This window comes from Sorex araneus, chromosome 1, assembly GCF_027595985.1.
Source record: "Sorex araneus isolate mSorAra2 chromosome 1, mSorAra2.pri, whole genome shotgun sequence".
Taxonomy (NCBI): Eukaryota; Metazoa; Chordata; class Mammalia; order Eulipotyphla; family Soricidae; genus Sorex; species Sorex araneus.
The window spans coordinates 155,944,131-155,959,378 of record NC_073302.1 but is presented as its reverse complement, the minus strand read 5'-3'; the positions used below and the strand labels follow the sequence as shown (position 1 = coordinate 155,959,378).

The window sequence follows — 15,248 nt, the reverse complement described above, 5'->3', positions numbered from 1 at the left end:
TAGCCCTGCCACGAGCAGTGTTTGGAGTGACCCTCAGCTCCCCTGTTGTCATGGTTTTATCTTCATTTTATCAGCCGAGACTGATGAGGTTTCATTGTCATTGCTTAATGCTTTGCTCAGCTCTTTGGCTAACCAAGGTTTTTCCATGACTTTTTGACAGTTATTTTTGTTCAGTAATGAATAATAAAGTGAGACTTACCATCTGTATATGACAACACTGGTTTTATTTTGACATGTCTTTTCTAGACAGCACAGGGTTTATAATTAGGTTTTTCCCTCTGCCAAAAACATTACTGAAAAATTATTTCCCTGAAAACAAAAACTTTTGTAGCTTCCTCTGCTAGTTGGAGTCATTGCATTTTGATTCTGAAAGCTTTTTTCGTCCATCAAGGAAATGAAGCAAGAAAAAATTCTTTCAAAAAATTGTTTGCAATAACAAAAATGAACTTTTGACCAAGATAAAATTAAGAGGGAAAACAAAGCAATGGTGGGTTGAAATCATGGGGCCATTGTTGCCTTTTAATTTGATGAAAATTAAATCTAAGATGATACTTAAATATACATGAGGGATATGGGAAAACTTTTCTAAATTGTTTCAAAGGAGGATTTGTCTCTTACTTTTATTTTTGTTTGGAGGCCCACACCCAGCAGCACTTAGAATATATTTCTGGGGAGTTGCTTGGGGGTTGCTCCCAGAAGTGCTTGGGAAACTGCATACTATGGTGCTGGAGTACCATCCACATGCAAGACATGTTCTATATCTCCAAACCCAAATGAGGGATCTCTGTGTGTCTGCTCTTACTTCTTGCTGTTACTCAAACCCATTCTATGTCAACTCTTTGGAATACTCAGAAGACTGTACTAGAACTCAGGCGAGAGCCTCCTTCTTCTCAGAGGTCTGAGAGTGGACTCTGTCCTTTTACTGATAAACTAGAGCCATCAACCAGATACTTCTTATGGACGCACAACCTTCTAGCAAGACCCTGTGACCCTTTTCATGTGACCAAGTCTGCAATTGGCTGTCACAGGGGAGTCCTTGAGAAGCTGCAGGTGTGTCGATTAACAGTGCTTTCCCTTTGGAGCGTTCTTGAAATAAATCATGAAGGAAGCCATATCGACAAGTGATAGCGTCCCCCTATCATTGCTGATGACAAAAACATCACAGGGTGCTAATGGCAAAAACAGTCTCTGCATCTGCTCCCTCCTTTAATATGTGGAAATACCTTCCGGATCCTGCAGTGGTGACAGTGGCCAGCTTTTCTTTATAGCCCAGAATATTTTCCTTTCTGGCTCATACTGAAAGGGCTGCTTCTTGAATCAGATTCCAGACCCAGCCACCCTTATCCACATCATCTCTGTGCTTAATTCCCCCTCATCACCCATTATTTTTTATTTGTTATGGGACTACACCTGACAGTTCTCAGGCTTACTCCTGGCTCTGTGCTCAGGGATCACTCAAGATGGGGGACCAGATATAGGCCTGGGGATTGAACCAGAGTTGACTGTGTGCAAGAAAAGTGTCTGAACACCAATCCTATGTCTCTAGCCCTCATCCATTATTTTTATAATGAGCACTAACAACTAGGCAAAACAGGATAAGAATTAGAGAATATCTCAATGGTGCGTACATAATTAAAATGAAGAAAAAAAAAGAAACTTTAGGAGACTTGAACCAGTTGCATTAAGAACAGTCTAGAGAGCAGAGCTCAACAGTAGTGCTGTGCACCATTCTTGATCTTGTGGGTCGAGAGTTGACGTTACTTCCCAGTGTGCTGCTGTCTCCCAGGGATGGTCCCTCCAAGTTCTGATACACTCACTTGTTATGGGAGGTTGTTACTCTGTGGAATGTTGGATACATGGAGGAATTCTGTCTCTAAAGATGGTGTCCCTCACTTTGAATGCACAGCTCGGCTCATGTGTCATGTGACATAGTATATTCATGAACAAGCTGACTTGGGTTTCTGGACTTGAATTTTTGTCAGGAAAAGGTGTATAGATTGAGGAAAGAAAGGTCCTTGTAAGTCTGTGATACGGCAGAATGATTAAACTGTTACCTACCTGTGGGTTGACAGTTGTTACTCTCATCTAACTTAACTCAGCTCTCTCTCTTTGCCCTTTTTGTGAATGATCTGTTGTGTTAAGGGCTTATTGAGAGGCCTCTTCCTTAACAATAGATACTAGACTGTCTTATCCATCAGTGACAAAGGTTCTCCTAAAGGGATTAATCGTCCCTTGAAATAACTACTTCTGTTCTAACATTGAGAGAATGAATACTTAGTTGAGATTAACCCTTGCTTGTGATTCTCTTAGAAAAGTGTTTTTGGTATAATGATAAAAGTTGTGCAAATAAAATGTGATAAAAAAAACCCATTCAGTTCTAGGAACTTCAGGAACCTAATATTCAGCCTGCAGAAGAATATTATTTGAAGCTCACTTGTTTAACCTTTTAAACTTGTTTTTTCAAGCCCCCAAACATGGTAATCACATTTTTATAAATACTTGGATTTTATAAATATCAACCCAATAGTTTATGATTGTCACACTTAGATTGTACAAGGTAATTGGTTGAGAATTTATCAATATATGGAGTCATTTGATTTGTCTCACTGTAGCAATGTAGCACTGTTGTCCTGTTGTTCATTGATTTGCTCGAGCAGGCACTAGTAATGCCTCCATTGTGAGACTTGTTACTGTTTTTGGCATATCGAATATGCCACGGGTAGCTTGCCAGGCTCTGCCGTGCGGGTAGGATACTCTTGGTAGCTTGCCAGGCTCTCTGAGAGGGATGGAGGAATTGAATCCGGGTCATATGCAAGCAAGGCAAACGCCCTACCCTCTGTGCTATCGCTCTAGTCCTATCACCAGGAGATAGAATATTAATCCAGTTCCAGTTTAAATGGTCTGTTATAGAAATAGAATTTCTGTTCTGTTCCATTGATCAGGAGATTTAGGTCAATAAATGAACTTACTAAGGTTTCTTTTCTAAGGAAGAGAGGGGCTCAGTTACCTGGATTCATTCTCCTCTGTTGCACAGTTATCCACATGCCTTAGTAGTGCGGGTACTGATTTGATCAGGATTATGTCCCAAGGAGTTACCCTGTGGGTCTTCCTTACCTTTCAGAAAATCTTGGAGGACTTAAAGGCCTCAGTGGGTATGTGTCACACTGCACTCTGGTCATGCCTGTGTGCTGGTGAGTGGTATTGATGGGAGAAGGGCTCTGGGTATGGGTGACACTTAGAAGGAGTCGCATTGTTTTAGTTGAGCATCATGTCATAGCAACCTACAGAGGAGACTTGTTCTTGATCACTTTCATGAACTCTGTCCTCATGTTCAAACCTGATTGTATTTCAGATAACGGAGGGCAGACTCTGGCAGGAGGGAATAACTGGCCCCTTCGAGGAAGAAAATGGACCCTGTGGGAAGGAGGCGTTCGAGGGGTAGGCTTTGTGGCCAGCCCTTTGCTGAAACAAAAGGGTGTGAAGAACCGGGAGCTCATCCACATTTCTGACTGGCTGCCAACTCTGGTGAAGCTGGCAGGAGGGAGCACCAATGGCACCAAGCCCCTGGACGGCTACGATATGTGGAAGACCATCAGGTAGCTATCCACCCAGTTTATTCCTTTCTTTCCCAAAACAGTGTCACTTGAGATGGAATTGTCAGCATGCTGCCCATCAGAGTCTTAGAATGCACTGATCCTGTAATTGCAAGTTTGAACCTCCTGGCCAGTCTTTCCCATTTGCCAACCCTAGGCTCAGCCCATAATAACCATCATTCTACTTAAAGTGTTTAGAAAAATCAAAGTGCTCAAGATTCAAACTGGGGTTGACCACAAGCAAGATAAGTGCCCTTATCTCTTGTTCTATCTCTCCAGCCCCAGAAAATGATAATTTTAAAAACATTTGATCCACATTATAAAATTGCTTTCTTAAAATGTTATAAATGTTCTCTCTTTCCTTTGGTGTGACTAGTTGTCACCTTCACAACATTTCTTTACATGACTCCAGAAAAATCATTTATATTACATGGGAAATGGTCTTATCTTGAATTTTCATCTTAGAACAAATAATCTTTGATTGTTAAAGATACTCATTTTTTACATTGAAGGGATATATGTTTACCTTAATTTGATGTTATTAGGGATTTAATCTTTATTTATAATGTTCCATGTATATTATCTTTTGAAAGTGTTCATTTCACTCCGATATTTATTATTGATGTTTGTCTTTTCTTGCTATTTTATTTGCTTTTATGTTAAACCTTTTGACTGTCCTTTTTCTCTTCTTTCCTTTTTTGTGGTGCAAATGATCAAACAGTTGATTGCTTACTTTATTAAAATTATGCAAATATTTTCCTATAAAATTTAGTCTTTATCTCATGTTTGTCAGTAAAATTGGAGTCTTGCTTTGTTTTCTTTCTTTCATTCAAAAAACTTTTCTCCTCATGAAATGTACTAAGGATTTGTATTTTCTTCTAGGCATTGTTTGAGATTGGATTTTCTTCCATGTTATTCTTGAGTTATTGTGAAATGGTGTGTGTTCTGTGAATTCAATATCTTAATATCTGAATCAAAGGAGTATTATTTTTTCCTAAGTGATTGAATTGTAGGCCCCTTGAGACTCAAGGCTGTGAAATTATAGGAAAAGAGCACCTAAACTTATGTACAGAAATTTAGAGAATTTATTTTGACGATATTAGAAATTATTCACTCTTTTCTATATGATTAAAAATAGAAAAGATGATAAACATACTTTGCAGGCTTATATCTGTCTCATATTTTGTTTGGGTTTTGTTTTATTTTAGGTCCACATCCTACAGGGCTCAGGGCAACTCCTAGCTCAGTGTTTGAGGGATGTCCCCAGCAGTGCTTGAGGAACCGTGCAGTGCCAGGGATGGAATCTGGGCCTCCTGCATGCAAGCATACACTCTAGCCAGTTGAGCTCTCTCTCTCTCTCTCTCTCTCTCTCTCTCTCTCTCTCTCTCTCTCTCTATTTCTCTCTCTCTTATTTTTTTATTTAAAATTTTATTTTTATAAAGTTGTTCACTGTGCTATCACGATAGCACAGCAGGTAGGGCATTTGCCTTGCATGCAGACGACCTGGGTTTGATTCCTCCATCCCTCTCGGAGAGCCTGGCAAGCTACCAGAGTATCCCACCCGCACAGCAGAGCCTGGCATGCTACCTCTGGCATATTCAATATGCCAAAAACAGTAACAAGTCTCACAATGGAGATGTTACTGGTGTCCACTCAAGCAAATCGATGAGCAACGGGATGACAGTGATGCAGTGAAAGTTGTTCACAATATTTGATTACATTTAATATTTAAACACTACCATCACACCTTCCCACCACCATGTTTCAGATGTTTCCATCCAGAACCCCAAACCCTGCCCCCAAAGCAGAACTGAAACCATTTATTTTGTATCACTTGTTATGAATAATACACTAAAAATGATCCAAAAATGGTTTCTTAAAGGAAAGTATGTGAAGATTGTTGTATTTCACCTAGGCGCCATTAAGCCCTTCTATAAGATATTAGTAACACATTGTTAAAGGTTGAGCTTTGTGTGCTTATATCTATATCTACATAAATGTATTTCCCCCTAGGATTGGTTGCCTTCTACTTTAAAACCAATCAAATGTGGTGTGCTACTCTTGGTATATTAGTGGGGTAAAGTATGAGATGTCCAGGAATAGATTCACTCATGAGTGAGGCTCGGCCCAAGCGTGTGGAGAGCTGCCGTGACCTTGGTGTCGGTTGAGTGCTGGAGGTTTTTGGCTGCTGGAGCTGGGTCCTTGGGGTAGGGAGGGCCTCCCCCTCCCCCCTCCGGATTGCCTTGAATTAAATAGCCTGGCAAGGGGTTTGGTGGCATGGCTGTGGCGTATCATTCTGTGCTCTCTTTCGAGAGATTTATAGTGAGTCTTTGGATCATGGCCATTATGAGATTATATGGCGCCAGAGGCAGTTTATGGGGGTGACTTCCAAACTGCCAGAAAAAGGAAGAGGTAGGGGAGGTCACTCATTTCCAGTTCCGTTGAGCCTGGAATTTTCAGTCACAAGTCCCAACTTGTGTTTTCTGGGTTTTCTGCAGATTCACTCATGGATGAGGCTCCTCCGAGCATATGGAGAGTAACTGTGTCTCTCTATTACTTTTAATGTGGAAAAAAAAACCTTATTTTATTAAAAATAGAAAATCATTGTATCACTGTATCACTGTGATCCTGTTGTTCCTCGATTTGCTTGAGCGGGCACCAGTAATGTCTCCATTGTGAGACTTGTTGTTACTGTTTTGAGCATATCGAATATGCCACAGGGAGCTTGCCAGGCTCTGCTGTGCAGGCAGGATACTCTTGGTAGCTTGCCAGACTCTCCGAGAGGGATGGAGGAATCGAAGCAAAAATTTCAAATCATAGCAAGACTTGAACTTATGCTGCAAATCTCAATAAAATGACTGTTGAGATGGACTCAGAGAAATAAATGAACATTTTAAGTGATTTTAATAGGACAATCTTTGTGTCATGCTTGACAGTTTTGTTTTTTGTTTTTTGTTTTTTTTCTCCCAGTGGCAAATGTGTTGTTAGATGCTATCTTGTACAGACAATAACAAAAGGAAGAAAAGCTCTACAGAAAAGTGCCAAATGTGAGAGGGCTTCAACTCAAAAATAGTTGAATTCACTCAAATAATTGCCTTTGTTCTACTTCTCTGAGATTATTGCCTTTGGCAAAGTTCGGAATTCATTGATGTCATCCTTATCATAAAAATTTGGATTAAATTCACATTTCAATCTTAAGACACTCTTGATCAGAAGTAACTTTTAAGATACTGCCACATGTTTGCTTCTGCCTGCAGAGAAATTGGAAAAATTTGATCACCCTTAGTTCCAGTATGCAGAAGATCCCCAGGCCCCTCATCCCCTGGTGTTTAAAGGGCCCCGAGCATTTAGTAATTAGTATCTTATGAAACAGGAGATTTTTGTTCTTCAGCAATAACTGCAGATTTTTAACCAAAAGATAGGACCCAAAACATGCATGTCAAGTATTGAGAAAATAGTCTTATCCTTTTGTGTTGAAAAAAAATAGTGGGGGTTAAAATTTCTACCTAGAGTTTAATTATGTCTAGCAAATTTCTATTTAGTGAGTGCAAAATACTTTCTTTAATAATCAGTAAAGAAAGAAAGAAAGAAAGAAAGAAAGAAAGAAAGAAAGAAAGAAAGAAAGAAAGAAAGAAAGAGAAAAAGAGAGAAAGAAAGAGAAAAAGAAAGAGAGAAAAAGAGAGAAAGAAAGAAAGAAAGAAAGAAAGAAAGAAACAAAGAGAACAAAAGTAGAGAGAAAAATGAAGAAAAACAGAAATAGAAAACATAAAAGAGAAGAGATAAGATAGGTTCACCCTCCCATGCTCCCACCACCACCACACACACACACACACACACCCCACACAGCAGATTATGAAGAAGTTGATGTTTCTCATAGGGTTTGGCGAGTCTTTATTCCATATCAGTGCCAGAGCCTTTGGCCCCTGAGCCTGCTGATACAGAAATCCACCAGTCACACTGACGTCTGGAGCTTCTTTTTCCAAAGCAGAAAAACCAAATGGCCAGCCAAAGGTCAGAGACACTCAATCTGTGCCCAGAGTTCTGGAACTTTTTTCCAGTTAGATATTTCTTTGAAAAGAGTTTTTAAGATGATGGTAGTTTTTTTTTTTTTTTTCTCAAAAGGGTCTCATGAACTAGGAATGTGGGTAATGGATGAGAACCAGAGTTAGCTGTGCTGAGAGCAGAGGCCTCACTGTTTGCATAGTGATCAGTTCCTCTTAGGCCTGCTTCAAAACAGGGAGATTTTAGGAGAAATTGTTATGAACATTTCAGGTGTTGGGAACGTTATTTGCAATGGGAGCTCCTTCTACTTGCTTCATTTTTTTCTTTTGTTCCACACCACAGATCTGGATTGTCATTTCTACGAGTGTGGCTTCTCCAAACTCTTCTGGATCCTGCATGGGGGGTTTTGTTTGTGCTGTGGTGCCACACAGGGTGGTACTGGGGGGTTACTCCCAGCAGAGCAAGGGAATGACCATGTGATGCTGGGCTTCAAACCCAGGCTGGCCACATACAAAATATATGAGCTCCAGCCTTTTGATCTGTCTCCCTTCTGCCCCTCCCCAATTCTGTAGATTTTTTTCTGCTTTTCAAATGAATGAACACCTATTTTTTTCCAAACATTTCAAAGGATACATAGTGTGTTTCTTTGTTTAACTGATTTATTTTTTGATTTATTTTTAATTAAACTTAATATAAACAAAAGTAGACTCCCCGGCCATCATGATAATGTTCTATCTTTCTCATTAATGGAAAATTCTTCTAGATGCTATAATGGAAATAATGAAATATCTAGTGTATAAAGTACCTTTAGAACTAAATATTATAACGAGTTCTCCCTTTTGATTCATTTCCAAGAAGAAAATTGTAGGAAATGTATATCACTGTCAAAGATACCAGGAAACTCAATTAAGTATAATGGTCAATGAGCCAGTGGTTAAGAAACTCTGAACTAAGGGCTAGGAATGTGGCTCAGTGGAAAAGCCGCCACCTTGAAAGCATGAAGTCCAGGGTTTAATCTCCAGTACCAATTTAAAATGAAGAGAAAAAAGAAATTCTGAACTAAAATTTTACTTTCTTTAGAATATGAATAAATTGACCCAGACTAATTGTTAAATATTATAGTAATAGAAAGTTTAATGAAATTGTAATTCAATAATTGGGACAAATATTGAATTATATTTATTAACATATTATTACTGTCTTGATATTATTATTAAAAGGTATAGTAAAAAGTGTTGCTCAATAATGAAATAATATAATATTATTGTTGAACATTTTTCTTTCTACTGTTTGGTGGAGCCACTTAAATGATGTTTTAAGGTTTTTTTGTTTTGCTTTTGGGTCCACACTCACCTGTACTCAGATGCTACTCCTGGCTCTGTGCTCATGGATATGCCAAGCGATGCTCAGGGGACCATGTGGTGCCCGGGATGGATTAGGGTCTAGTGCATGCAATCCTTAGCCTGTAATGTCTCAAGTTTTTATCAGTATGATGATCTGTCTTGGTACTCTGTCTTTTCATAATAAAATATATTGTTTTATTGTCTTTCAGTTTGGATAATTTCTATTGTTATAACTTCAAATTCATTGCATTTTTCTCAAAATCTAATTTTCCATCAATTTCACCTAGCATACTTTCATTCTCATGCTTCGTAGATTTTAGACATTCGGTGTGGGTCTTCTTATATCCTCCATGTTTCTAATGAATTATCTTGAACATTCTGAGTACGGGGTAATCACTTTCTATGTCTTCTGCAAATTTCCACCTCTCCCTCTGTCAGCTCTGGGTTGGTGTCGAATGAACAGTTCTCACTGAGGCTGTGTTTCCATGACTCTTCATTTTGACATAATGCCAGACACTGTATTATTTTAAATATTTATATTTTATTCTGGTGTCCACCATTATACAAATATTTTTCTGTAATTCTCCTGGTCTCTCTCTCTCTCTCTCTCTCTCTCTCTCTCTCTCTCTCTCTCTCTCTCTCTCTCTCTCTCTCTCTCTCTCTTGGATCTAGGTTCTACTATTAAGTTTCAATGCAAAAATGCCATTTCTGACTATTCTCTGACTACTTGCTGGAGGAAATCCCCTTGCTTTCTCTCACAATTATCTTCCAATTTTATTTTTTTTAAGAAATATTTTATTGAACCACCGTGAAAAAAAGAAAAAAATACAAAGCTTTCAGGTTTAAGTCACAGTCAAATACTGATTAATCCACCATCCCTTCACCAGTGCACCCGTTCCACCACCAAGAACCCCAATACACCCCCCTCCCACCCCACCCCCATCTAAGTAGCTAATGATATTTCCATTATTCTCTATATATATTGAGTACATTCCATATTTCCATACAGAACTCACTATTATTGATTGGAAATTTTCCCCAACAATCAGGCCTGCTGAATAGGCATCATCTAATAATTTCTCTTCATTGCTAAGAGTGAAGACTTTTTGGGTTTCTAATATTTTAGCTCAGTTCACAGTCAAAATGGATGGCTGCAAGCATCCGCTCTGGTGCCAAAATGGGTTAGGAGACCTCAGGATCACAGTCAATAGGCGCGGAGGGTCCGTTTCTCGTGCCGAGGCTCCTGGTTCATCTCTGGGCGGAAGGCGCGCCGGGCCCAATTTTATTTTTGATTGTATTGTTTTTACTTTGTCAAAGCATAAGGTCTATACTATCCTTTCCTCACCTACAATTGTGTTTTCATCTTAAGTCTACAATAATATATTCTGTGCTAACCACCTGTCCATTAAATTGTTCTCAAGCATCAACATTCTTTGAAACTCTTCGTTTTGTTTGTTGTCCTTATTGCTGTTGTGGGGGTCATGCCTGGGGACACTCAAGGGCCTTGAGGTCCTGGGGATCTAACCCACATGCCAGACAAGTGTGCTACTGCTTAAGCCACATCACTTGCCTGCTAGTTTCTTGCAAATGTTAGCCAACACTTCATTTGTATATGTTGCTGTTGGCAGTTTTAATGCTCACCTAATTTTATTTACTTTGCAAATGATTGAGTTCTTTTCTCAGAGGCCCAGGGGATTTTATTTTATAAAGGCCACACCCACTACAGCTTGAGTGTGCGTCTGGGGCCACTCCATGTAGGAGACCCAGAGATTTTTAATCATCATTTTTATTTTGCTAGCTATGTCTCAAAGGTGATCCTGCTGGATCAATTTTTCCAGATAAGCCTTAGGATCTTTGGACTTATGCTTTCAGATGCTTATTTAAATTATTTAGGTTATCATTTAAAATATCTTGCTCTGTTGTTCTTGTGCTTCTTCTTCAGAGACTCGATTATTGACATTATCTTACTGATGTAACTATTTTTTATCACTTTCTCTCTAATCCTTTTTACTTTTTTCCTGTGGTTTGAGTTTTCTTCATTGTTATTTTCCATATGCTGTCATATACTTACAATTATACGTAATGGCATCTTCCCTTCTGAGTTTTAGCTTTTTGATGCATGGTATTTTGTTTTGTAACAGCAGTTGCTTATTTAATTATGCTTAATCCATATTGAGAAGTATCATGTAACTGTTTTCTTCTACTTTGTGATTTTTTTCCACAGTGGGAGAATACTTTCCTTTGCCAAAAATTTTGAATTCCCATTTTCTGTTTCTTTCCACTTCTACAGCAATATTGTTAAATGTTGCATTCTCTATGTTGTTATTGATGTTATAGACTTTAGTTTTCTTGGACCAATACGAAGTTTTAAAGAAATTTTTTTATGTGGGGAGCTTTGGACAGGGGTGTTTATTTCTTAGTTCAAGAGCACCTCTCCTATTGCTATGTGAAGTGAATTTTCTTAATTTATGCTTCCCCTTTATCTCTGGTGGCCTTAGGACTCTGTGACACTAGGTGGTTGCAGTAGGACTCTGATCTTTGGCCACTTCCTCCTCCCTCTCAACCACTCACTTTCTAAAAGATCCCTGTTCTCACCTGCCCTTTTTGGAATAGTTACACTTGTAGGCCTCCACCTTTCCAGTTCCAAGTAGCTAGTCCTCTGACCCACAGGGCTTCAGAAACTCAAGCTGCATTTTGTCTCTCAGCGGGGCCTCTCTTTCTGTAGTTCAAAAGACATGATCTGAAAGCCTTGTGCTTAAATGCCCCTCACCTTCTTTTGTGCAAAAGTGGCCTTGCTCTACTTGGCAAGGCAAGTATCTTACCTGCAAGACACTCCCCACAACGCCGCCTCTCCCCTTCAGTTCAAGTTTAAAACATTCTTCAGTTGATATTGTAGGAATGGGTGTTGTGTAATTTTTCCTTTCCTTTCTTTTCGGTATGTTTTTAAATAGAAAATGTGGGAAAATCAAATTTAGATGGCACCATTATCCATGAAAATCTGGAAACTCACATGTTCTTCGGTGTGTGTTACTGATTAATAAAATACTATAGCTGAGACATTAGACACTATAACTGAAACACTATAATTATGGCGTATGAAAGAAAGATGATAGGTATTTCCAACCGTGGGCCTGTATTCAAAGACTTCTAAGTGCATGAATCTAAAATCTTGGAGAGGGGCTGGAGAGATAGCACAGCGGGTAGGGCGTTTGCCTTGCACGCGGCCGACCCGGGTTCAAATCCCAGCATCCCATATGGTCCCCTGAGCACGGCCAGGGGTAATTCCTGAGTGCAGAGCCAGGAGTAACCCTTGTGCATCGCCAGGTGTGACCCAAAAAGCAAAAAAAAAAAAATAAAATAAAATAAAATAAAATAAAATCTTGGAGAGGTAGGTTGGAGAGATAGCACAGCAGGTAGGGCGTTTGCCTTGCACGCGGCTGACCCAGGTTCGATTCCCAGCGTCCCATATGGTCCCCCGAGCACCGCCAGGAGTAATTCCAGGAGTTACTCCTGAGTACAGAGCCAGGAGTAGCCCATGTGCATCGCTAGGTGTGACCCAAAAAGAAATAATTAATTAATTAATTAATTAAATAAAATCTTGGAGAGGGCCAGAGAGGTAGTACTGGGCTTAAACACCTACCACACAGCTGACTCTGGTTCAGACCCCAGTACCACATCTGGCCACCCAGGCACCACCAGGGGTCACTCCTGAGTACAGAGCCTGAAATAGGCCTTAACCACCACTGGGTAAAATCCCCAAATCAATAAAAATGAAACAAATATCTTGGGAGAAGTTATGTTTTCAAGTAAAGAAAAGCATCTAAAGAATAATGGATTATTTTTAGATCCTCAATCAAGACTTTTTGGGTTTGTCTTGAAGCCATACCCAGCAGTGCTCAGGGCTTACTCTGGCTCTGCACTCGGGGATTACTCCTAGCCAACTCGGAGCACCATAAGGGATGCTGGAAATGGAACCTCTGTTGGTCTCGTGCAAGGCAAACTCCCTAGCCACTATACGGTCATTCTGGTCCACTACCAACATTTTTAACTAAAGCGTCTGTCCCCTTTGTCTAACTTTTGGCAGGACTAACCCCTGAGCATCACTGGTGTGACCCAAAAACAAACAAACAAAAATGAGCTGCTATACTTGGTTTGTTTTATTTTGTTTTTGATAGGGAAAGTATTGGGGGTAAAACAAGGTCATTCCTGGCAATGTTCACCTGTCTTTTCTTTACTGACTTGACATGTTGGCAGCCACACATAGGGCTCACCAGGGCCATACCTGGCTGGTGCTGAGGGGCTACGTGATGACAGACAGGGATCATATTGAACAGTTTGAACATATTCATCATATCTCCACCATGTTCCACAATCTGAACCTCTTTGTTTTTAATTGATTGCTTTAGGTCATGAAGGAAATAATGAATATATGTAGCTAATGTACATCTCCGAGAATAATACTATATATCTGTACCTCTGCATAATGGATGGTAGATAAATTAAATGTTATTTTTAGAGGTCTTCTGTGCAAAAATACTGAAGAAGACAAGTAGTTACCTAATTCTTGACATCTTACCTTAAATTTTAAATATCATCAGGGGGCCAGAGAGATAGTACAGTGGGAAGGGCATTTGTCTTGCATGTGGCCGACTGGGTTCAATTTCTAGCACGTCATATAGTCGCCTATGAATAAGCACTGGCCACTATCAGTTTTTTTTGCCCCCAAACCAAGAAATACAATAAATAAGGATAATTCAAATTATATAAAGCTACTCAAAACAGGACTGAAGCGATAGCACAGTGGGTAGGGCATTTGCCTTGCACGCGGCTGACCCCAGTTCAATTCCTCCATGCCTCTCGGAGAGCCCAGCAAGTTACCGAGAGTATCTCTCCCGCACAGCAAAGCCTGGCAAGCTCCCCGTGGCATTTTCGATATGCCAAATTAGTAAAAACAAGTCTCACAGTGGAGACATTACTGGTGCCTGTTCGAGCAAATCGTTGAGCAATGGGATGACAGTGCTACAGTGCTACCAACCTTTTTAACTAAAACGTCTGTCCCGTTTGTCCACAGCGGGTCATCTTGGGGAAACAGGGTAGGGGGGGAGAGAAGGGGGAGTTTCTGATTTCTGTTATTGTTGTTAGGTGACTTCACATTCCGGGATACTATCTACAATCTGGCTTCCCAGTTTGCCATGTGCAGACTCCATATTGCCTGGTGGACATAGAAAGGAATGCTGCCGGCAGGGGAGGTGGGAGTGGCGGGCTGCCTCTTGGGACGAGTATCATGGTCCAGTCTGTGTCAACTATATTCCCTCCATCCTATGGTCAGAGGTAGACAAAGTGAATTAATCTTGTTCTATTTTCTTTGAGATACGGTTTGATCCTTACGGTAGAATCCAAGAATATGTTGTTAATCTCTTCGGCATTGGCATTAGTGAAAATCCCCTCAGGATTTGGCATCTGGTCTTCTCTTCAGTTTTCCAACACTGTTGCCAGTTTTCATCTTTTTGTAATTCTTCATGGATATTATAATGGAAATTGGAAGAAAGGAGTATTAGGCCTTGCTCTTCTACTAACCCAGAAGTCTTACCAATTTATTTTTTAGTACTGAGCTGAAAATATTAGGAATCTCATCCAGTTATTTTTTAAATAATATTTATTTCTCAAGTGACCTACTCTAAAAATTGAACAAGATTCTCTTAATATATATGTACACAAAAAATTCTTCTCATATAAAACTAGAGCAAATGAGTTTGTTATGTATTTTCTCACCAAACTGTCAAAATTTTATAACTTCCATAATTTAGCTCTATTTTATAGTAATATTTGCAACTTAAAATAGCTCTTCAATGAGCTTAGAATTTACATAAAACCAATATCACAGACAAGAAAATAAGTCTTGAAAAAAATTTCACTAATTCAATGCTTAAAAAAAATCTGAGCCCTATGGCAAAAGAGACAGTGGAACAGGCTGGAGTATATCCAGTGCAGACAGCAATCCCAGGTTTGATCCCTGAACCACGTGGTTCTCTGAGTACTCTGGGAGTACCTCCCCCACCGTCTCCAGCACCACTGGATGTAGCCCAGAAACAGATAACAATAAGAAAAAAGTAAACTCTGGTTAGATCTGGTTTCAAATCCTGCATTCTTCATTAATTATTACTTGTGTCTAAGGACCAATGTCCTTGTGTATAAAATGTAGTATCAGAGGTATGTCATCATTAGAGCATATTGGTAATTTAGTAAAAGATATACTGGACATCCTCAGCATAGCCTGGGAGCTCCTCCTCACAACCCCCACCTCACCAAA

General features: G+C 39.6%; 1 protein-coding gene across 2 annotated transcripts in view; it reads left to right on the top strand.

The window, feature by feature from the left end:
• The window catches only part of ARSB (arylsulfatase B), a 203,098-nt gene that overhangs the window by 98,123 nt on the left and 89,727 nt on the right, over window positions 1-15,248 (top strand). For both annotated transcript variants that reach the window (XM_055118452.1, XM_004613146.2), the window contains exon 5: window positions 3,353-3,596. In XM_055118452.1, coding sequence (XP_054974427.1) covers window positions 3,353-3,596 — 244 coding nt within the window. The remainder of the gene's footprint in view (window positions 1-3,352; window positions 3,597-15,248) is intronic.